Source organism: Temnothorax americanus, unplaced genomic scaffold (assembly GCF_048541705.1).
Source record: "Temnothorax americanus isolate GAGA-0224 unplaced genomic scaffold, ASM4854170v1 Scaffold220, whole genome shotgun sequence".
NCBI classification, from domain to species: domain Eukaryota; kingdom Metazoa; phylum Arthropoda; class Insecta; order Hymenoptera; family Formicidae; genus Temnothorax; species Temnothorax americanus.
In genome coordinates, this window is record NW_027509361.1 from 58,745 (window position 1) to 81,875 (window position 23,131).

General features: G+C 42.4%; 6 protein-coding genes across 6 annotated transcripts; 4 read left to right on the plus strand and 2 right to left on the minus strand.

The window, feature by feature from the left end:
- The first annotated feature begins 1,744 nt into the window (after positions 1 to 1,744).
- Positions 1,745 to 3,541, plus strand: LOC143898188 (uncharacterized). The gene is made up of 2 exons (XM_077407483.1): positions 1,745 to 3,337; positions 3,402 to 3,541. The coding sequence occupies exon 1, from the start codon at positions 2,055 to 2,057 to the stop codon at positions 3,180 to 3,182; it is 1,128 nt and encodes a 375-aa protein (XP_077263609.1). The 5' UTR covers positions 1,745 to 2,054; the 3' UTR covers positions 3,183 to 3,337; positions 3,402 to 3,541.
- Positions 3,226 to 4,176, plus strand: LOC143898195 (uncharacterized). Its single transcript, XM_077407491.1, has one exon. It carries the CDS (start codon positions 3,226 to 3,228, stop codon positions 4,174 to 4,176), a length of 951 nt encoding a protein of 316 aa, XP_077263617.1.
- Positions 4,177 to 9,000: 4,824 nt separating this feature from the next.
- On the minus strand, positions 9,001 to 10,188 carry LOC143898196 (uncharacterized). The gene has a single exon (XM_077407493.1). It carries the CDS (start codon positions 10,186 to 10,188, stop codon positions 9,001 to 9,003), a length of 1,188 nt encoding a protein of 395 aa, XP_077263619.1.
- Positions 10,189 to 10,766: 578 nt separating this feature from the next.
- LOC143898197 (uncharacterized) lies at positions 10,767 to 12,593 on the plus strand. Its single transcript, XM_077407494.1, has one exon. The coding sequence runs from the start codon at positions 10,767 to 10,769 to the stop codon at positions 12,591 to 12,593; it is 1,827 nt and encodes a 608-aa protein (XP_077263620.1).
- Positions 12,594 to 16,571: 3,978 nt separating this feature from the next.
- On the minus strand, positions 16,572 to 18,703 carry LOC143898187 (uncharacterized). The gene is made up of 2 exons (XM_077407482.1): positions 17,502 to 18,703; positions 16,572 to 17,421 (listed from the first exon to the last, which is right to left on the minus strand). Exons 1-2 carry the CDS (start codon positions 17,621 to 17,623, stop codon positions 16,737 to 16,739), a joined length of 807 nt encoding a protein of 268 aa, XP_077263608.1. The 5' UTR covers positions 17,624 to 18,703; the 3' UTR covers positions 16,572 to 16,736.
- Positions 18,704 to 18,824: 121 nt separating this feature from the next.
- LOC143898198 (uncharacterized) lies at positions 18,825 to 22,186 on the plus strand. Its single transcript, XM_077407495.1, has one exon. It carries the CDS (start codon positions 21,068 to 21,070, stop codon positions 22,184 to 22,186), a length of 1,119 nt encoding a protein of 372 aa, XP_077263621.1. The 5' UTR covers positions 18,825 to 21,067.
- Positions 22,187 to 23,131: the final 945 nt, after the last annotated feature.

Sequence of the window (23,131 nt, forward strand, 5' to 3'; positions counted from 1 at the left end):
CGTTCGTGAGGAATGGGGATCCGCGGACCGTCGATGTAACGAGATATCAGATCCGTCGGGAAATCGGAATCGCCGATCTCCGATCGCATCGGAAGTTTCTCGAATTTTATGAATGTCGTAAAATACTAATGTGGCAGGATTTTGATGATCATGAAATGTTTAAAAGAGATATTGTATGAAGCGAAGAGAGAGGCCGCATATATATGTGTTTGTAGATTTTTTTTGGGAAGCATCCGTCGCGAAATCGGAATCGTCGATCGCCAATCGAACTGGATGTTTCTCTATTATCAAATATATTGGAAAAGAATAGAAGACGGTCGAGAAGACGGTAGAGAATATAACGTCTAATTGATTTAGACGCGTTAGTGCAACACCGCGGTTTCATCATTAAAGTAAAAAATGGATTTCGAAGAATTGCAGTTTGAAGAACATGATATGGAAGTTGAAGCAAACGATGAAGAATTGGAAGTGTCTGGAGAAATATTTTAAGTGTATATTATCTAAAATTAAGAAACCTATACTGCTAGGAGATTAACAATAAGTGTAACAATAAGTGTAACAATAAGTGTAACAATAAAAAGACAATCAATGTTGTGTCACACACAGTGCGGAAGGTGACTCAAGAGCCGGGGGTTTTAGGTTGAAATCAAGCGGTGGTAAGCAATTTTTCTATTTGTAGTTTTTGTATAATTTCTGAACGAGAACGCGAACGGGGGAAAGAGAGACCGCGCGAATGAAAAGACGCGCGCGAACGGGGGCCGGGAGCGAGCGAGAACGTGCGAGGGAGAGATAACGCGAACGGGAGCGAGAGAGACCTCGCGAACGAGAAGACGCGCGCAACCGGGGGACGGGGGAAACATCTACGATGGAGAGACAACGTGAGCGGGAGCGTGTGACGTCACGCGGACTCCGCGGCGTGGCGAAACGCGGACCCCCTCGCCCCGCTCCGCGGCGAAAACGCGGTCGCCCCGCGGCGCCGGAAAACGCGGACCCCTCGCCCCGCGGCGCTGGAATACGCGGACCCCTCGCCCCGCGGCGCCCAAGAACGCAGTTCCCCCTCCCCCTTCCCCGCGGCGCGTGAAAAAGCGCGGTTCCCCCTTCCCCTCCCCCGCGGCGCCCAAGAACGCGGTTCCCCCTCTCCCCTCCCCCCGCTTCGCCCAGAACGCGGTTTCCCCTCCCCCCGCCCGCGGTCCCCCCCCGCCCGCGGTTCCCCCCTGCCCCTCACCCCCCCCTCGCCCTCGGTATGTGGTCCAGAACCGGCCTAGCTTATCTACTCCCGTTCAGATGGCAGCATCGATCGGAGATCGACTCCGCATTACCGCGGTAGCTCTCGCCCGCCAACGTCTTTCTCGCAATCGAGGCAATTGTGCAAATGGCCGCGTAGTGATCTGACGCACGATGTGTGCTCTGTGCATCTTGATTGTGATTATACACATTGAAGTGCCCACCGCAGTGATTACAGCTGCTGAGATACTGCATTAACATGTAAAGCGACCGCACATCCAGCTCTACTCAGGATACATCAACACGACGACTCAGGCTCACATGTGCGCGAGTGCCGACCGCCACGTGTCCCAAAGCTCACGGGCTACTCATCACGAGGAGGGCAATTAATATAACTGCCTCGCCCACTCACGAACGATATACAAAGACTTCTTATACAAAGACTTCTTATGCTTAGTGAAATTCGACCCGGGACACTTTTAAAAAAGTGAAGGGCAGTTTTCCCATGCTACCGGGCGCGTCCACAGGTTGCGGATAGTGGAACGTCCAGGGAGGTCTCTCTGGACAGTCGTGAATAACAATCAGAGACTTGTCTCTGAGCGGAATAAGCGATCGCGGACAAGGGAATCAAAAAACCCGAAACCACAATGGAAGAGAATGATATAAATAGATATACCCCAGGAGGTAACCCAGAAATGGGGAATCCTTCCACTTCCTTGGAAGTGGCTGAGCTCCGATCGGATTCTGGGGGGGGCTCAATATTACTCGATTCGGAGCCGACAGTGGAACACTTGGCTGTCGGAACCACTCTACAAGCATCAAGTTGAAAAATGGAGATTGCTATTTTTGCAGGCGGGGCGAGTCCGAGGAGCATCTCTTCTCGGCTGGAGAAAGTACAGATCGACAGGGCGACCGATGACGAGCAATCGCTTAAAGGTGGCAGTGTTGACTGTATGGACTCCGACGTCGAGAAGGATCTTCTTGACTCAGAAGCCGACATAGCTTGCCAAGAGAAAGCAAGATCCAAAAAGAAAGAGACGACGGCAGCTCAAAAGGCTAGGAAAGCCTACAGAAATGCCCTGTCATTTCTGAAAAAGATGAGTAACAAGAAAGATGAGGAACTGACCACCAGGGACAGGGACCTCATCAAACTAAACAAGAAAAAGGTCTCCAAATTTGAAGCCGAACAACAGCAACAAAAATTGGAGACAATCACCGAAGAAAGAGAGGTAGCAAGGACTAAGCCGGCAAGAAAGATACAGATGGCCAACGCTACGGTGGAATCTCCAAAGCCGGACAAACCCAATTTGCCACCTTCCGAAAGGAAAACGGTAAAGAGGGTGCGATCGGGCGACGGAGAGGAAAGCGAAGCAAAAAGTGTCAAGCCTTCGATAAGCTTCGATTCGCCCGAGGATTGTCGGATTGCCATCATAGATCGTTCTGATCCGGATGGCAGGATGACGGCCGAAAGGTGGATGGAGGTGGAAACGAGGGTTCTGCTGGCCATAGCCGAGCTGGATGGTGATAGTTGCGAAGAGGTCGACTTCGACGGGGCCGATTGGCAGAAGGGCGTCAAGGTTGTTGGATGCAGCAACAGAAAGTCACGCGGCGAACTCTGGCAGGGGGCCCAACTCGAGGTCATCCAGATGTCACAACTACCGCTGAGGAAGAAAATCTCACTATGGATCCCACCTCCGGTTCCGGAAAGAGACGATACCGTGGTGAAGATTTTGGGCAAGCAAAATAAAGGCCTGAAGACTCAAAGCTGGAGGATTATCTCATCGGCTAAGAGTCAAAATGGCAAGGGAAAGGATTTCGTCTTCACGATTGATGACGAGTCTATGGACTCTTTTAGGAAGTCAAAAGGAAGCATCAAATTCGGCTTGGGTACGCTGAAAGCGAGGCTTCCAAATGACAAGAGCAGCGCGACGGCCAGGGCTTCGGGTGGTTCAAATTAATCTGAATCACTGCGAGGCGGCCACGGAGGATTTGATGCTGTTCATGACTGAAGAGAATGTGGATGTAGCCCTGGTCCAAGAGCCCTGGCTTGCAAAGGACAGGGTTCGAGGACTAAGGACCAAGGAGTATACCCTGCTACATTCTCAGACTGCAGGTAAAAAAAGAGCGTGTATAGTGGCAAAGAGATCCCTAAAACTCACACTACTAACACAATATAGCACAAATGACCTGACCGTGGCAACCTGCGAGAGCCAGGGGAACATGAAGCTTCTTCTGGCTTCTGCATACATGCCATACGATGAGGCTGAACCACTACCAGAGGCCGTTCAAAACCTGGTACTGGGAGCCAGGAAGCAAGGAAGACAACTGGTGATAGGATGCGATGCCAATGGACATCACATCCAATGGGGAAGCAAGGATATAAATGAGAGAGGTGAGTCAATAATGGATTTTATTCTTACAAATAACCTGACCGTTTGCAATAGAGGCAATATGCCGACGTTTGTGAACAAGGTTAGGGAAGAGGTGATAGATCTGACCTTGACCACAGACGAGGAGAGGTTAATAGTTGAGGACTGGAGGGTCTCTTTAAAACGTTCCTTCTCGGATCATAGGAGAATTTTATTTAGAATAAACCGCACGGCCCCAACTAGCAAGCCCTTTAGGAACCCCAAAAGAACGAACTGGGAAATGTTTAGCAAACTCGTGGAGGGGTACGGGGATTGGGGACCAGAGTTCCAAATGTTAAAGTACCCATCTATCGAGGGAATAGAAGCTTTAGTTAATGAACTAGAAGTTGCATTAATAAGGGCTTTCAAAAAATCCTGCCCTGTTAGCCGCTCACACAAGGCCACCAAACCCTGGTGGAATGGGGAGCTTAGGCAACTAAGGACGGAAACAAGGAAGCTCTACAACAATGCAAAAAGGGATAAGACAAAAGAGAGCTGGGATATATATATAAGACCAGCTTTAATGAGTTTAAGTATAAGATAAAAGAAGCAAAGTGGGAATCGTTCAAGGAGTTCAGTGAATCCCTTATGAATACTAGCAAAGCCGCAAGGTTCAGAAAGGTGTTATCAAAGGATCCAGCGATCCCAAGTAACATCATGAAACCGGATGGCTCGTGGACTGAGTCCAACAACGAGACCCTGGAACTTCTTATGAACACCCACTTTCCTGGGTGCGGGAACATTGATTACAATGACGTAAGAAAGGATGATTCCCACAGGCGGGAGGATTTGATGACCCCTGCGGAGAGAGAAACGAGGGCGGAGATGATCGTCACAGAGGAGAGAGTATTATGGGCGGTGCATTCCTTTGGCCGATACAAATCTGCGGGTCCGGATGGGATACTACCCATTATGCTACAAAAATCTTTGAACAGCATTATTGGGATGCTAAAGAGAATCTTCGTGGAATGTCTTACATTAGGCTACATACCGAGAAGATGGAGAGAGGTAAGCGTGGCGTTTATAACTAAGGCTGGTAAACCGAGTCACACTACGCCAAAAGATTTTAGGCCTATTACTTTATCATCATTTCTGTTGAAAACACTAAAGAGACTGATAGACATGCATATAAAAGAGACCACAAACATAGAAAATCTGTGCAAAATGCAACATGCCTATCTAAGAGGCAAATCGGTCGAAAGCGCACTACACGTGGTTGTCGGAACAATTGAAAAATCCCTCAAAGACAAGGAATACACTTTGGCTGTGTTGTGTTCTTGGGGTGGAACACAGTGCCGCGTGGGCGTAGTAGTAAATACACTGGGTACAGTATAATAAAAGTATTTATTCTCTCAAGTATGACCGCGTGCTAACTAGTACAGAGCTAAACCAGGAATGGCTTCCAGGCATGAAGAAAGGCGCACGCAAGCGCCCGCGCAGTCACGTGGTCTCCTTTTGTAAGACCTATTCGCATGAGCCAATCCGAGGCTCCTCGCAGATGCATGTCCGAGGCTGGCATGCCGCGCAGTGGCGCGTTAATATGAAACGCCACACAACACTCCCCTCACTTAGAAATTCGAGACTTACTAGTCTCATAATCTTGTAAATACTTTGGAGTGCGAATTTGTCGTTGCGGACGTGACGCTCCCTTTTTCTGGGGTGTTGTTTCTTTCGCTCCTGAAGTTCCAGGAAGGCTGGTGGAAGAAGACGGTTTAGGAGTAGAAGCACACCAGGATCCCTGAGGCGTAGAGAAAATTGAGGAATCGTTTCCAGGAGCTGTAAGAGTAGAGTAGGAAGGACTTGGCGATGTAGGAGTAGTATTGCCGCTTGCATTGACTAACGTTTGACTAGAACTATTAGTCAAAGTAGACACTTGGGACGGACTCGCATTTACAATTGTCCCTTCGCTCGCATTTCCGCTTGTACTACTAGTATTATTGTTCGCGTTATCACAATCATTCGGCGGATTAGTATCGTAAAAATCACAGGAATCTTCAACACTACTCTTTGGCGTATCGTCGCCTATCGGACGCATTTGATTGATGTGCCTTTTCCAGACACGACCGTCGTCTAAACGTATTTTAAAATGTAAGTCGCCTAACTGTTCAATTATCGTACCGAACAGCCATTTAATTTTATCAACGTAATTGCGACAACTGACTCTCTTTCCCATCGTGAATTTAAAAGGACGTTCATACTAAATTGTATGTTTTGTACTTGACGGACGTAGCAAATCAAATTTAGTACGTATTTTCTTCGAAAATAATAACTCTGCTGGGGCTATTCCCGTTGCAGTGTGAGGAGTATTCCGGTACTAGAAGAGTAATTTTTGTAAATTGATATGCACATTCGCATGTGTAGATTGCATCTTTTTCAAAGAATTTTTAAAAATCTGGACATAGCGCTCGGCTTGTCCATTTGTCGCAGGGTGATGCGGTGCGGTGTATTTTGAAATGATACCGTGTAAATCTAAAAAGTTCCTAAATTCTTTCGACGTAAACGCAGTGCCGTTATCGGATACAATGTATTTCGGTAACCCGTACGTGTAAAATATTTGTCTGCATACATCAATAGTAGTTTTCGCTGTAATGTCCTTGACAATATAAATTTCCGGCCATTTTGTGTACGCATCGACCAGAATGAAAAAATTGTGTCCTAAAAATGGACCTGCAAAATCAACGTGTACCCTTTCAAATGGTAATTGGGCTGGTTCCCATACGTGATTTGAAACTTTAGGTGGATTATTCCTGTGCGAATTACATTCATGACAATTCTGCGTTAATTTCTCTATGTCATTGTCAATCTTGTTTCACCAGACGTATCCTCTCGCGAGATGCTTCATTTTGACTGTGCCAAAATGACCTAGGTGCAATTCGTAAAGTATCTTTTTCTGTAACCCGACCGGAATGACAACTCTGTGCCCTCGAAAAATAACACCGTGTAATAAAGAAAATTCTTCGTAAGGAACCGTGTAATATTTATTACTTTTAGAATTCGCGTTAGAATTAAAGCCTGTTATTAAGAATTTTAGCAAGTTAGATAATTCTTTATCCTCTCTTGTAGCTGCAGCAACTTGTGCCGCTGTAATAGGTAGCGTATCGAAAGTAGCTTCTTGAAACTCGTCCACAGCTTCACACTCTACTTCATCTGTATTTCGTGGTATCGGAAGTCTCGATAAGCAATCCGCATTTGAATGTAATTCCGATTTCCTATATTTAATCTTATAACGAAATCCCCTTGTAATATTAACGCGTAGTGCTGCATACACATAGCAGTGTAAATTGGTAAACCCTTTGTCGGCGAAAATATCTGTGTAAGTGGACGATGGTCTGTAATAAGAGTAAATTCCGTACCCTGTAGGTACTGATGGAATTTCCTAACACCGAAAATTATTGCCAACGCTTCTTTATCGATTTGCGAATATGAACGTTGAGTTTTCGAAAGCGTTTGAGACGCGTATTGAATGGCTCTTTCCGAACCGTCTGGATAAATATGCGAGAGTACTGCTCCTATTCCGTAAGGACTTGCGTCGGTGGCTAAAGTTATAGGCAGTCTGGGATCAAAATGAGCTAAGCATTTCGGGCTTGTAAATGCTCGTTTTGCTGCCTGGAAACTTTTCTCACAGTCTTTCGACCAATAGAATTTAACGTTCTTTTGTAAAAGATTGTTCAACGGTTGCAAAATAGCACTTAGATTTGGAACGAACCTATCGTAGTAACGTATCATGCCCAAGAAGCTTCTAAGTTCAGTTAGATTTGTAGGTTGGGGCATGTTGGAAATTGCATCTGTTTTATCCGGAGCTTTATTAATACCGTTTTTGTCTATTACGTAGCCGCAATACTGGATTTGATCCGTAAGAAATTCGCTTTTCTTTACATTAATTCGTATATTGTATCTCTGTAATCGTGTAAAAACCTGGCGCAATTTACTTAAATGGTCTTGTACGTCTTTACCTGAGACTCTAATATCGTCTAAAAATACGACGACTCCCGGAATATCTTTAAGAATATTTTCAATAATGCGTTGCCATATGGCTGGAGCGGACGCGACTCCGTACATCAAACGCGTTGGTCTGTAAAGACCCTTATGTGTATTCAAGGTAAGCAGTTCGCGATCCTGCTGTCTAACCTCGAGTTGCAAGTAGGCCTGTAAAAGGTCAATTTTAGAAAAAACTTTTCCTTCCGCCATCTGCGTGAGAAGCTCGTCTGGTGTAGGTAAAGGGTGCGAATCTATATTTAAATTGGGGTTAAGCGTGACACTGTAGTCCCCGCAAACGCGAATTGCTCCATTCTTTTTGATAACTGGAACGATGGGTGTGGCCCATTCGGAGAAGTCCACCTTCTCGAGAATCCCATTTTGTGTAAGTGTCTCAAGCTCTTCTTCAATCTGGTTGCGTAAACGAAAAGGCACGGGCCGCGGCTTATGGAATACCGGATTTGTATTTCGCTTAACATTTAATCTTGCTTGTATATCTGTAATTTTCGCAATGGACGGACTTGTAATACTATTAAATTCGTTTAACAGTGTTTGTAGTTGCGTATTGTCATTAATATATATATATATATATATATATATATATATATATAAAATGCTAATACGTTTGTAAACCTATAAATACAAGTTCTCCTCAGTGTATATTTTAGTAAAAATTATCTTTGTTTCTTCCATCCATTCTCCGTCAAGTGTGTCAATCGCATGTTATAATAAATGTCATCGTGTTGCATTATTCGAGTGTATAAGAGATAATTAAATATAAAAAAAGATCTCTATCTTAAATATTATTAATCATAGTTTCATCATCATTGCAAAATAATGCATATTAAATAATTAAATTAATTTTAACTCCTATTTTTGTCGCAAATTTGTTGTTTAGACAGATTTTTTACATTTCAGCCGCCAATCTGTCGTCAACATGTTCGATAAACCTGCTCGCTGTTGACTGCCAATTTGTGGCGTATTTTAGCATTTTTGAATAACAGATGCTGTTGCATTCTTGCGTGACAGATGCTGACACTTTCGTAATAGCAGAGTTGCTTGATATTTGTCATGAATCTGTCGCCAATGCATTCAACAGACCTGCTCGCTTATCCGAGCCATCTGTCGTCAACATACATTGTTGTATTTTTGCGAGATGTTTGCTGACACTGTTTGCAATAGCAAAACTGCTTAGCATTTGCCATCAATCTGCCGTCAATATGTTCGGTATCTGCTTGCTGTTAACTGCTATTCTGTCATATATTTTGCCGACAAAGATTGTTGCATATTGACGGAAGTGTGCTAACAGAATTGACAATACCAAATTATGTTTCCCATTTGCGGCCTTTCGGCAAACATAATTTGTTGCCAACGTTTGCGATTACAGATTGTGTTAGCTGGGAACTGTAACTTGTTCAATCGACTGAAGTTGTTCCGTAATATTTTTCAACTCCTCGATCTGATTAAGTTGCGATAACCACTCGCGACCTAATAATGGTTCTTTTTCTATTTCTACAATGTATAAATGTAATTTTCGAATACGATTACCGTTCTTGACTCGAACTTCTATGTAACCGCGTAATGGAATAGGCGTGCGTGTGTAGGACATAAGTTTCAAATCGGTTGTAAATACGCGTTCACCTTTGAATAACCTTTTCGCGTCGGTCAACGACATTAAAGTAACGGTCGATCCACTATCGACCTCGAAACGCACGTCTTTATTATTGACGTTCAACGTAGCAAAGAATTTTTTTCTGAAACGCAATTGTTCGATCGCGAGCACCTCAATATTCTTAGTATTGTTTTCACGAGACGATTTGCACAATTTTTTTAAATGTCCCGCTTTTCCACACGAATGGCACTTCGTGTTTCTATCGAGCGTACATGCTGACGCATAATGGCTGCCGCCGCAACGATAACACGTAATTAATTTCCCGCGCGCGCCATTTTTCGCAACACTATTTTTCGCATTTGCGTTCCCGCGCTTTTTAAACTTATCTGTAAATCCCGATGTCTTCCTCGTACTGATGGCCAAGGTAGCTTTCTCGCCTTGTAATTGCGCAGTCCCCTTCTCTGACAATTCCACTGTCGTGGCAACTTGTATCGCCTTCTCCAGCGTGAGGTCTGGTGTCTCCAGTAGACGATTGAGTGTTCGCTTATTTCTGAGCCCGAACACGAAGTAGTTCCTGAGCGTTTTTTCTGTATGATCACCCAGTTTGCAGTTCGTCAAAAGTTTCTTCAATGCTGTAGCGTATTCCAAAATGGATTCGCCCTCTTGCTGTTTCCGGCTCGCGAGCTTGAAATTCTCAGCGATTTCGAGAGGTTTCGGCTCGTAGAATTTCTCTAACGTTTCTGTTAGGTTTTTGTAAGTCATCTCACTTGGTTTCTGAGGCATGACTTCATATTTAAGGACACTGTAAGCACTGGCGCCTAAATGATGCAATAGATACGCCGTTTGGTATTCAGCCGATACGTTGTATATCTGTATCGCCGCTTCCAGTCTTTCCCGCCATTCCGTCCATGGACCATTTTGAGGATTGAAAGCCTCGATATTCGAAGTATTGCAGGCGGTATTGGCCATTCAGAATTGAGTAATCTCGCCACTGACTGTGTGGCAAGAACCCGAAAGTTATGTAATCTGCTTACTTGCAGTTGAAACACGGTCACTACTTGTTGCGTTGAGGCCTAATGGCGGCCACAAACGCGCAACGTGCTTTTTTACTTGCACAACACTTAACCGCCCTCCTCGGTGCGGAAATCTTGATCCTTGTCGCCAATTTGTTGTGTTCTTGGGGTGGAACACAGTGCCGCGTGGGCGTAGTAGTAAATACACTATACTACAGTATAATAAAAGTATTTATTCTCCCAAGTATGACCGCGTGCTAACTAGTACAGAGCTGAACCAGGAATGGCTTCCAGGCATGAAGAAAGGCGCACGCAAGCGCCCGCGCAGTCACGTGGTCTCCTTTCGTAAGACCTATTCGCATGAGCCAATCCGAGGCTCCTCGCAGATGCATGTCCGAGGCTGGCATGCCGCGCAGTGGCGCGTTAATATGAAACGCCACACAACAGGCTGCATTCCTGGACATAGAGGGGGCTTTCAATAACGTCAAAACTGAATCTATAAAAGAGGCTTTAGAAACACTAGGGGTAGAGCATATGGTCACGGAGTGGGTGATAAGGATGCTGAAAAGCAGAGTTATTACCTCGGAAATAGGCAACAGCTCTACTAGCAAGAAGGCAACAAGAGGCACACCGCAAGGAGGAGTGATATCACCGCTATTGTGGTTGATCGTGATAAACAAGATCCTAACAACCTTTAAAGAGAAAGGGATCAAAATGATAGCATATGCAGATGACGTAGTCATACTGATCACAGGCAAATACTTGTCTACAATCAGTGAGATTATGGAATCTGCGCTAAAAGAACTATCAAAGTGGGCAGGAGAGAATGGCCTAGGGGTAAACCCGAGCAAGACCGAGCTCATCCTATTCACAAGAAAGTATAAAATACCCAATTTCACACCACCAAAGCTGGAGGGGAGGGCACTTACACTTTCAAAGGAAATTAAATACCTCGGAATTATCCTAGACTCCAAACTCTCATGGAAAAGGAACGTGGAGGAAAGGATGAGGAAAGAAATGATTGCCTACTATGCATGTAGGAAAATGTTTGGAAGGAAATGGGGCCTGATGCCGCAAATCTTACATTGGATGTACACTGCGGTAATAAGACCGATCATTACATACGGAGCATTAGTCTGGTGGGAAGCCATGAACAAGGAGGTAAACAAAAAGAGCCTCACCAAGGTACAAAGGCTTGCAGCGCTGGGTATCACAGGAGTGAGGAATAATACAGCACAAGCTGCATTGGAGGCAATCCTGAACCTACAACCACTTGAGTTGTACGTTAAAGGCCAAGCAGCAAAAGGAGCCGTAAGGCTCAGGGAGTCAAATCTCTGGAAGCCGATCAACTACGGACATTCAAGAATACTGGAAGAGATCGGAAAACTAAACAGTAACAAAGGACTAAACCTGAATAGTCCAACGGACTACTTAGTTGCCAAACATAACTTCGAGGGGTGTGTTAACATACGCATTCCCTCTAAGGAAGAATGGGAGGATAACTCGGTAATAAATAAACATGAGACATCGGTCTACACCGATGCCTCCATAACCAAAACGGGTGCAGGCATTGGAATCTACTCTGAGGCGCTCAACATCCAGAAGTCATACAGACTAAAGAATGGTTGCCACGCCATACAGGCAGAAATCTGTGCAATAAGGGAAGCAGCCAAGCTAATCTGGGTGAGTGACAAACCAGTAAGGGATGTCACAATCTACTCTGACAGTCAAGCTGCGCTCAGAAGTATTGCATCAAAAACAGTGAGATCAAAGGTAGTGAGTTGCCAAGAAGCACTGTCCTGGCTCCGCGGCGGCAAGGTCGGTCTGCGCTGGGTTCCCGGTCACAAAAATGTGGAAGGGAACATAGATGCGGACAGACTGGCAAAGCTGGGGGCGGGAGGGAACGGTGCGGAGGTAATAGACTCCCCACTACCACCGATCAGTTCACTGAAAGATGCCATAGAGGAAATTATACTGGAGAAACATAAAGAGATTTGGCAAAACCGGAATGATTGCGGGATAGCCCGAAATCTCTGGCCCAAGATAGATAACAACAGGACTGGGCAACTATTGAAACACAAGAAGAACCTGGTTCGCATAGCAGCAGGAGTTGTCACAGGAAACTGTGCGGTCGGAGTGAACCTCCAGAAATGGAAAATCACAGATGACAGCTACTGCAGAGAATGCAACGAGGAAGAAGAAACAATTGAGCATCTGATGTGCTGGTGTCCAGCCCTAGGAAACCGACGCCTCCAGACAATGGAACAAGAATTTCTGGATGGACCGGAAGACGCAGCAGAGATGAGCATTGACAATATAATGAGCTTCGCACGGAACTGGAAGTGTTTCAGCGCGAGGTGATAAAGACGGGTCAAGGGTTAAAAAATAGGGTATCACAATGGACCTCAGGTCTCCGAGTGAATGATCACTAGATGACCACATCCTTTCACCTAACCTAACCTAGTGAAATTCGAAAGACTGCCCACCACTCTCAGGTCAAACTGTATATATCTCTTCTCATATTAAAGACGGCTCAGACTGTGGTCTGAGTTACACAAGAAATAAAGTGAATAATTAGTGAACACCTTCCACGCGCGTCCTTCTCATCCCGCTCCCATCGTCGGGATTAATCAGCTATTTCGCGAACAGTCCGGTACGTGACATTTTATTGTGTTTTTTGTGCTGTTTGTAGTGGTATTATGATTGCAAAAGCTATTTTGATATATTATAGGAAAAATATTAGATAAAACGGAGCATAATCATGCCGCTGAGGCGGCAAAAGTGAAGCGCGAAAAACTATCAAAAAAATGAAGAAACAAGCTATACAGTCGGATGAGAGTACGAGTGCCGTCGTTGCTGCTGTTACTTCGAATGTATCTGTCGGTGCGGCTGCCGAACTTCCGTCTACTTCTGCCCTTGCTTGGACGGTACAGCGATCTCGAGCAAAAATTATTCCTCAGTTGCCGAATCCCGATTCACACGAAAGCCTGATATTACCAGATATTTTTACGCAAAATTTGAGGGGTGATAAATTTTTACTGCACGATAACGGTGGCAGAGATTGTTAGAACATAAGTTTGATAATTGCGCGCTTCTGTTCGGTGAATCCGCGAGCCGACCGACGGTGCCATCTGCACGACCGATATATACTTGCGGCGCTGCGCGACCGATCGCCCCTTCCGGCTCAGGCAGCGCTCCTTCGCCTCGTGGTCGCGTGCTCGCGCAACTCGCCTTCCGCCCTCAGCCAAGAGCACAGTGTACTTGTAAAGTAATAAACGTTTGCATTCACAATCGGCATTACTCATAAGCCTCGTCTACAATAGACGCACAAGCTATGTCGTATGTCGTAAGTAGTTGTGTCGTAGGAAAGTTCGTCGCATGTCGTAAGAGTGTCGCTAGACGAGTGTCTACAATAGTCGCAAGGATTGTTCGCGATAATAGCGTTAACTGTCAAGTCGACCGCAGCCACAATGGATGACCGGCAGCAATTATTAACCTTTCTGCAACTTTGCTCCCAATTTTTAAATTTAGTACTTTTATATGGCCGTTTGCTCAGTCAATCGAACAACAGAAGATAGTGGGTGCGGCCAGTAAATAGTGAAGAAAGACGGCATTTCAAAGGGTTTCATTTAACTTATTTTCGTGAGCTGATGGAAACAGATCATGAAGAATTTTTTAATTGGACTAGAATGTGGCCACATCAGTTTAGAAATCTTTATGAACTCGTTCGCCCTCGATTGTTAAAAAGAAGTCGTCGTCGTTCACTACATCCAGAGCTGAGGCTGGTTTTGACCCTGTCGTAAGTATAGGTCATGCCCTTCATGCACATCTTACTTTTGGCTCAATATGTATCCTTAATATGTAACCCACAAGAAGCCATGTGAATAATAGCTTTGACTTATATAAGGAGCTCTCTGGTAAGATATTGGGAAAATCAGACATTCTCATATCTTTAGATGCGACTTCTCTTTTTACGAATATTCCTCTAAATCTTGCATTGGAGAGCATAAAAAAAAGATGGCCGGACATTAGTAAAGGCACAAACATCCCCGAAAAAGAGTTTTTAATGGCCATAGAATTAATACTGTCTTCTACATATTTCACATTCAACAACGTGACTTACAAGCAGACCTTTGGTTCCCCCATGGGTCCTCCGTTGTCCCCGATTATTGCTGACATTGTCATGCAAGATTTAGAGGAATCAATATTAGAATCGATGGATTTTGAATTATTGTTTTATTTCCGGTACGTTGATGACATATCTTAAGCGAACTTAGTAATAATTCATAGGGACTTAGTTGCGTATAGACCGACAGTTAGTGTTGGTTGACTGTGTCACGACGTTTGTTACCCAGTCGCACGGAGGATTCGAATCAGTACGGTACTTAAAAATAGCTCTCGGTGTTTCCACAATTTAGTATGTAGAATTGTTAACTTTTGTTACTATTTTACTTTTTGACAAATAACATAATTCACTTCATTACATTACAGTCCACACGCGTTCTAATTCTATATATTTGACTCCTATTGTGATGACGAACTGGCTTCGCTGACTGACACGATTGATTCCCATTGTCCACTGAGGAAAAAATCATGGATCCTGTTCGATTTAAAATAAAGATTTTCAAACAAATGCGCACCGAGATAACTCAAGCTATCAACAGCTTTGAGACCCACTTGTTAAATCCATACGTAGTTATAAATTTCGTGCAACGTCATAATATCTAAGGTAATTTTTGATTGTAAAAATAGTTTGAAGCGTATATTTTAATGTATATCATGAGGCTGAAGAAGGCACGGTGTGCCGAAACGTCCCTTCAACATTGGTGACAATACATTTGAAAAATCGATAATTCTAATTAATTTGTCTTCGCTCGTTATTGGCCGATACCCTTCTATTGTATCCTTAATGTTTTTTTTTGTTTTTTTTGTTTTTTTTTTTTTTTTTTTTTTTTTTTGATCAGGTGCCTAGCTCATGGGGACAGTATGTTTTCAAAGAAAGCTGAATTCAGAATTGGAAGATCAACGGCATACCAGATTGTACCTGAAGTGTGCCGCATCATATGGGATGTGCTACAGCCACGTTACCTGGCACAACCAACGCAAGAAGTGTGGAGATGTATTGCCGATGAGTTCATGCAAAAATGGCAATTCCCTAATTGCATTGGAGCATTGGATGGGAAACACATCCGTGTTCAGTGTCCCCCAAATTCTGGCAGTCAATATTCAAATTATAAAAAATATTTTTCATTAGTTTTGATGGCTGTATGTGACGCAAGTTACAAATTTACAATGGTAGATATCGACAATTCGGCAGTATCAGTGATAGTGGAGTTTGGGCACACTCGGATATGTCTCATCTTCTTGATAATAACTTGCTTGATGTGCCCCCAAAGAAAGTATTGCCTAGCACATTAATAGCAACGGAATATGCGCTTGTAGGTGATAAAGCTTTCCCCCTTAAGAAATATTTGCTACGTCCGTATTCCCGTCTTCAATTGACCAACAAGGAAAGGGTGTTCAACTACCAATTGTCACGAGCACGGCGGGTTATTGAAAATGCTTTTGGCATTTTGGTGTCAAGGTGGCGAATTCTTACAAGATCCTTATGTTGTTCTCCAGAAAATGCTGAGCACTTAGTCAAGGTCTTGATCTGTCTCCACAATTTTGTTATAATTGGAGAAAGAGAAATTGTGCTCCAGTTCGCAGGAGATACTGTCCACCACATCTGATAGACAGAGAAACAGGAGAAGGTATGGTTATGGGAGGAGCATGGCGAGGACACGGAGAACAGGGTGATCTGGTGCAAAATATTGGTCGGTTATCTAGTAATAACTCAAATGTTGCTGCACGCGCCCAACGTAATGTACTACGGGATTATTTCGTAACCGAGACAGGGGAGGCTCAAGTCCCATGGCAATACCAGCGAGCATTCGGAGGTTACAACATTAATCCTCCTGACTGTCATTAATCTTTTAGTTACGGTTAATTATATTTAGTTAGTGTTAATTTTAATTTTATATTTCATTTTTATATATTTATTTAAATTCTAAAAGTATAACTTACAACGCAATAAGAACACACTTGAAAGGATTGCAAATAATAAAGTTTTATTACTTATTTTTATGAAGTTATTTGACAAATAGTAAATAATATTAGCAAATAATACTATTTATACATTTTTATAAATAGTTGAGTAAAAATAAAAATGAGTTGTATTTGTAAAAAGAATAGAATTGTTTCTTGCCCACATATCAATAAAATAAAAAGTAATTCTCTCTTCTAATGAAAATTATATTAAACAAAACAAAAATATTCTATTTTATATTCTTTTGCATAACAATTTTGTGAGAACATTGCACAAAGAGAAAAAAGTTCATTCAGGAACATTTAAAAAGTATTTATGTAAGCATAAATTACATCAAACAAAACAAAAATATTCTACTTTATATTCTTTGGCATAACACTTTTGTGAGGAACATTGCATAAAGAGAAAAAAAGAGTTTATTCAAGAACTTTTGAAGAGTATTTATCTAATACTGCCATAATTTCGCTCAGACATTTAACCTTCATATTTGAAGAAACTTTCTTAAGAAAGCATTTAATTAAAACCAAGGCAGAATCCTCTTCAATTGATGGAGTATGCTCAGGCTGTGTTAAATTAACACTGATGGTATCACAGACAGAATTTATTTTTGCTGCAGTGCTTTTAATTACGCCGTGCACTTGTTCTATTGCAGCCTTCTTTTTAGTGTAAAAGTTATCAGGTGGGGGAATAATGGACGGCTGACTTCCAGAAGCTGACCTACTTGATGAGTGACCTATTGAAGCTACATCGTCAAATTCTTTAGCAGTTGCTGTATTTGTTTTTTTGAATATATCTTCAAACTGTGCATTCCACAAGTAGAAATTTTCTTTTGCTTCTTGGCTTTTTTCTGCTACTTGGCTTTCTTCTACTACTTGGCTTTCTTCTACTATTTGGCTTTCTTCTACTACTTGGCTTTCTTCTACTATTTGGCTTTCCTCTATCTCTATTACTTGGCTATCTCTAGATTTTTCACACATGACTTTTTTAGTATTTTTTTGAATGCGCGTGATAAATGACGGAATGACAATATTAACAGGATTGTCACCGATTTTTGTGTCTTCACATGATTTGAATTTTTTTCTGCTGACATTCGACTGCGTCCTGCAAAGATAAACACTGATGTCAAGAAAACTTGGATATACAATTAAACCAAGCCAAGTTAATAATGTGAGTGGACTTACTTTCTTGGTTTGATGACATCCTTCAGAAATGACATATCACTGAAGAGGGGCCACATTGGCTTGTAGGACGGTTCATCATTTCCAGCACCAGAACGGGGTTGACTGGCAGTCACCTTGCGCATTTCTCTTGAATACTAGTCTCGGAGACTCTTCCACCGAGTTGAAACCGCATCACCTATGTAACATGCATATTAATCATGGGATGGTCGAGCACTACTAGCCCATACATAACCTCACCAATAGTCGATAGTCAATAGAGAATAGTCAATCACACTAGGATAGAAGAGTAGGGCCTAGCAATATATGATTCTTAACAAATATTTCCTCACTTGTCAGTGGCTCTGGTAATAGGGAGCCAATCTGCGAAAATGCTTGACTGATTGTGTCCTTGTTCTTCTTGTCAATTTTCACACGCTTCTACCAAAATAGGGGGTTTGGCCGGACATAGGCTATTATCTCTCTATTAATGAGATGCTTCTCAAATTCTATTTTATTCATTTTTAATAGTGATTAAAACCAACAAAAATAAAAAATACAGCTAGATCAGCTAGCAATTAATAAAATCGTCAAAACACTTTTAGTCAACGTACTGTGCTGTGATTGGCCGATCTCATGCGACACGCTTGTTGCAGTGGCAGAAAGTTGAAGTTGGCTCAACTCCGTGCGACAAGGGCTCTTGCGACTGCGACAGCCTTGCGTCCGGAAACAGTACTCTTGCGACATTCTCATGCGACATACGACATAGCCTGTGCGTCTATTGTAGACGAGGCTTACACGACCATATCCTATTCAAACAGAGATCGATGCCTAATTTTTAGTACTGCGGAAAACTTGAAGATTCTGGCTCGTTGTAGGTTGTGGTTGGGTGATGGAACCTTTAAAAATGTTCCTACTGTATTTGCGCAATTGTACACCATTCATGGCTTTCTGTCCGGCAAAATTTATCCGCTTGTCTACGTCCTGGCTCCTAATAAGCATGAGAGTACGTATGCTACAGTATTATCGTTTTTGAAAAGCGTTGAATTTCGCTTGAAGCCAAACCGGCCTATGATCGATTTCGAATCGAGCTTTGCATCGGTTTTTGCTAAATGCTTGTAACAGCCTGACTTTATCGAACGCGGACTAGCTGGCTGGATCAGGAGTTCGATGAAAGGCCCAGAGACAGTAGTCAATTTATAGTACACACGTAAGTAGATAAGCTAGGCCGGTTCTGATCCAGGGATCTGAGGGGGGGTGAGGGGCGGGGGAAAACCGTGGGCGGGGGGGGGAATCGCGTTCTTGGGCGCCGCGGGAAGGGGAGGGGGAACCGCGTTTTTTGTGCGCCGCGGGGGAGAAGGGGGAGGGGAAAACCGCGTTTTTCGGGCGCCGTGTTTTCCAGCGCCGCGGGGCGAGGGGGTCCGCGTTTCGCCGCGCCGGTCAGCGTGACGTCACACGCTCCCGCTCGCGTTGTCTCTCCATCGTAGATGTTTCCCCCGTCCCCCGGTCGCGCGCGTCTTCTCGTTCGCGTTATCTTTCCCTCGCGCGTTCTCGCTCGCTCCCGGCCCCCGTTCGCGCTCGTCTTCTCGTTCGCGCGGACTCTCTCTCTCCCGTTTGCGCGTTCTCGCTCACGATTGAGTATCTTTTCTTCGCCAACAATATTTAATCGCGTTCAGATCTTAATATTTAATATATAATTATACATTTAAGTAAACAATAAACGAAGACAGCTTAACAAAAGGAAACGGTAAATGAAAAGAAAATTATTTTTAACCATATTATATACATTTATTTATCATGTAGCGCATTATACACAATAGTATCCAAAGCGTAGGCTAATAATTCGCAATCAATAATCGAATTTTTATCATAAATTTCACGCAAGATTGTAACTGCGTTACATTTATCGGTGATACAATTTTGACGTAAAGTTGTTACAAACTGTTTGAATTTTTTACTTACGCCGTGAACATTTTGACATAGTTGAAAATACACGTTCTCGATGCAATGTTCTAGTTCGAACAGAAAGAGTACGGTTGACGGTTCCATGTACAAGCTGGTGCCGCACGACGTCAATTTTACAATATCTGCGTCACGTATTTTAACAAGCTCCAGATCTCGAAACGTTAGCAATGATGGTGCCGATGACTGCACGAGTCGCTGTATATCTGCATGTTTTTCGATGAATGTCACCCACGTTGCATGTGGCAGAATTATCCGATTGTCTCGGTTATCGCCAATAAGTATATCTGCAGAGGACATAGGTCCCGCGCTGATTCCAACATCCAAAAATTTATACGCTGTTGACGTCAAGGCAAATCTTCTTCCCAAATACGCGGCGTGTAGCGGGGTTTATCAAAACTGAAAAAATACAATTATATGTTCATAAAAGTTTTTTTTGCACAAGTATATATGAAAATTAGCGGTACTTACTCATTGTGCTGTTTCTCACACGTTTCGACTTGAATCGGAACGTAGTAGTTCGCACCGTGAGTGTTCATCGTATCTGGAGGCTGTTTATTGCAACTTACTCGAACCGTATCGAACTATCGACTGCGCTCTAGAATCCTCGTAGACCATTTATACATACCCAAAACTTCAAATCTTGCAAAAATAGCGCCAATGTACGGCTGCTGCATGGTGGCCACCACTACAATCTACATATACGTTAAATGTGATATCTTTGTCAAGAACATTCGTGATGAGATCACCTCATCGGGCATCAAATATGATTTCTTTTCAAGAGCATACGTGTCTCACGATGATTTCATCGAACACGTGCAAAACTGCAAATATTGCAATTTTGGATAAGTCAATGGAGCGTTATTGTTTTTAAGAACATGTCGCGACGTGTCTCGCGATGATTTCATCGAACACGTGCAAAACTGCAAAATTTGCAATTTCGCATAATTCAATGGAGCGTTATTGTTTTGAAGAACATGTCGCGACATGTCTCGCGATGATTTCATCGAACACGTGCAAAACTGCAAATTTTGCAAATAGCGCCGATGTACGGCTGCTGAGATGAAATTAGATACGATAAGCAAACGATGCATCATTAGTAGAATATAAAATGACGAATCTGGAGGATACGCTCAATAGTCGAGAACTGGAAGTCGTGAGTGCAACAAATGGCGTTAGAAAGAGGATCGTGCAATAACATGGAGCAAGAGTTGTTGAAGCAATCCACCCTGTTAAATTCGAGGGAAGACTTTGCCGCGTGGGAGCAACGATGTGACGAATTTATCGAATCATTTGAAGAACAAAGTCGAATTAAGCGACCACGATTATTAATCGATCAGTCATCGATCGGCCTCAAACAGTCATTGGTCGCATGTATCGCAAGACTCGAAGGTTTGAAAGACTTGGTACGTCAACGTTTCGTACATGTGGGTGCTGGATGAAGTGCGAGTGAAACAGGACTCAGATGGCGCGAGATAGATCCAGCTTTTGAAAGCCGTATATTGACTGGTGCGGTGATAAATTTCAAACACATCGACTCTCGTCAATTTCTTATAAATGCGAGAGAAATTGTACTCAGTCATGTGCGGAACGTCGTGCAGCGATATGACAATGTAAAAATTAACACAATGTTTAATGGTGAATTTGTTGCGGGTGACAAACGCGCGAATAAAAGTATCGCAACGAGAAACTATGAACTCTTTCGTGAGTCCGATCTGCATGAGTGGTACAAGAGACACGTCATCGAGCCTACTTTAGCAAAGCTGGAGGAATTCCAGGAACGTGATAGCGGATGGGCGTTGTCGCGTATACTCAATTTAATGGTAAACGTGAACAAATACAATCCATTGCACGCGGGGTGTTTTGTGGAAATACCGCAAGAAATTAAAATAAAGAAGGCGGTGATAAACATGCAATCAAGAGACAATGCATGTTTTGCATGGTCAGTGATGGCTGCTCTGTATCCAGCCAAGAGACATGCAGAACGGGAATCGTCGTACCCACATTACACGTCAGTGCTAAATCTTACGGGAATTGAGTTTCCAATGACGTTGTATCAAATTAAAAAATTTGAAAATCACAACAACATCTCCATCAACGTGTACAGCATCGAGAAAAAAAACAAGAAACTTGCTATCTTGCCAATACGTGTTACTGACCGAAAGATGGACAGACACGTGAATCTCTTGTACGTGCATGGCGACAACGTGGGACATTTTGCATGGATCAAGAACCTATCCCGCCTCGTGAGCTCGCAAATCAGTAAAAAAGAACATAAAAAATACTTTTGCGATCGGTATGTACCTACAGTTCTTTTGATATATATAGAATATTTTGTGTATAAAAAAATTTATAATATTTGCGTTTATTTTTACAGATGTTTGCACTACTTCAGCTCCAACGAAAAATTGGCTGCCCACACCGTCGACTGTCGGGAGATGAATGACTGCGCGATCAAGTTACTGAGCGATAACGACAAGTGGTTGGCCTTTAAAAATCACAACAAGAAAGAACGAGTTCTGTTTGTCGTATACGCCGACCTGGAATGTACCCTGGAGAAGATGGAAGCGGATCCGGAAACGTCCAGGTACACATATCAACATCATCGCGTGTTGAGCATAGGGTACTACGTGCGTTGCTCGTACGACGAGTCGTTATCTATGTATCAATTTCGTCGCGATAAGGATTGCGTCGCGTGGTTCGCCGAGGAGCTAAAACGTATAGCTCACGACGTAAAGACCATTTAAAAAAAGGTAAAAAAAAGGGGCCAATAAAAGAAAGTAGGTATAGTTTTCCCCCAAAAAAAAAAAAAGTGGGTATTTACCTCAAAAAAACTAAGCGTATATCTTTTTTCCCAAAAATTAAACCCAATTTTACCGCCAAAATTTTTTTACCTTTAAAAAGAAAGTCGCGCTTAAAGGCATTCAATTCAAAAAAAAATATATCTCTTTAATTAACGCCTTCGAGAAAACAGTATATTTCCTCAAAAAAAATTGTTGCACTAAAATTAAAAAATCTTTACTTTTTGGGCAATTAAAAAAAAAAGAAAAATAAAAACCCAAAAAAATTTAAACCCCCAATGAAAACGTCACAAAATTTGTTATTATCAAAAAGAAATGCGTTAAATACTATTAAAAATTTCAAAAAAAAAAGAATCTCTTTGTTAGGCGCCAATTCGAAGAACATGTATATTGCCTAAAAAAATAATTTTGCCATTTTAAAATTTTTTTAAAATTTTCAATTAAAAAGAAGTATAAAAACAATTTTTAAAAAAAAAATTTTTTTTTTTTTAAAAGGGAAACAAAAATTTTTAAAAACAATTATTTACTTTTTTTTTTTAATCCCAAAGAATTAAAAAGAACATACAAAAAAAAATTTTTTTAAAAAACTTTTTTCTTTCGGGGCCTGCTGCCCCCCTTTTTTCATTTTTCCCCTTTTTCCCCCTTTCCGCCGTCCGCGAGTCACCACCCCCCAATTACTCACCCCAATCCACGTTTTTATAAATTTAATTTTTACCCCCATTGTATTTTCTCTAATTTTTTTTTTTGTTTTTTTTTTTTTTTATTTTAAAAATCTAGCAGGCCTTTTTTTAAAAAAAAATTTTGTTTTTAAAAATTTTTTATTTTTTTATTTGTAATTTTTTTGGGGCCCTTTTAAAAAAACGTAAAACTTTGTTTTTAAAAATTTCTTGT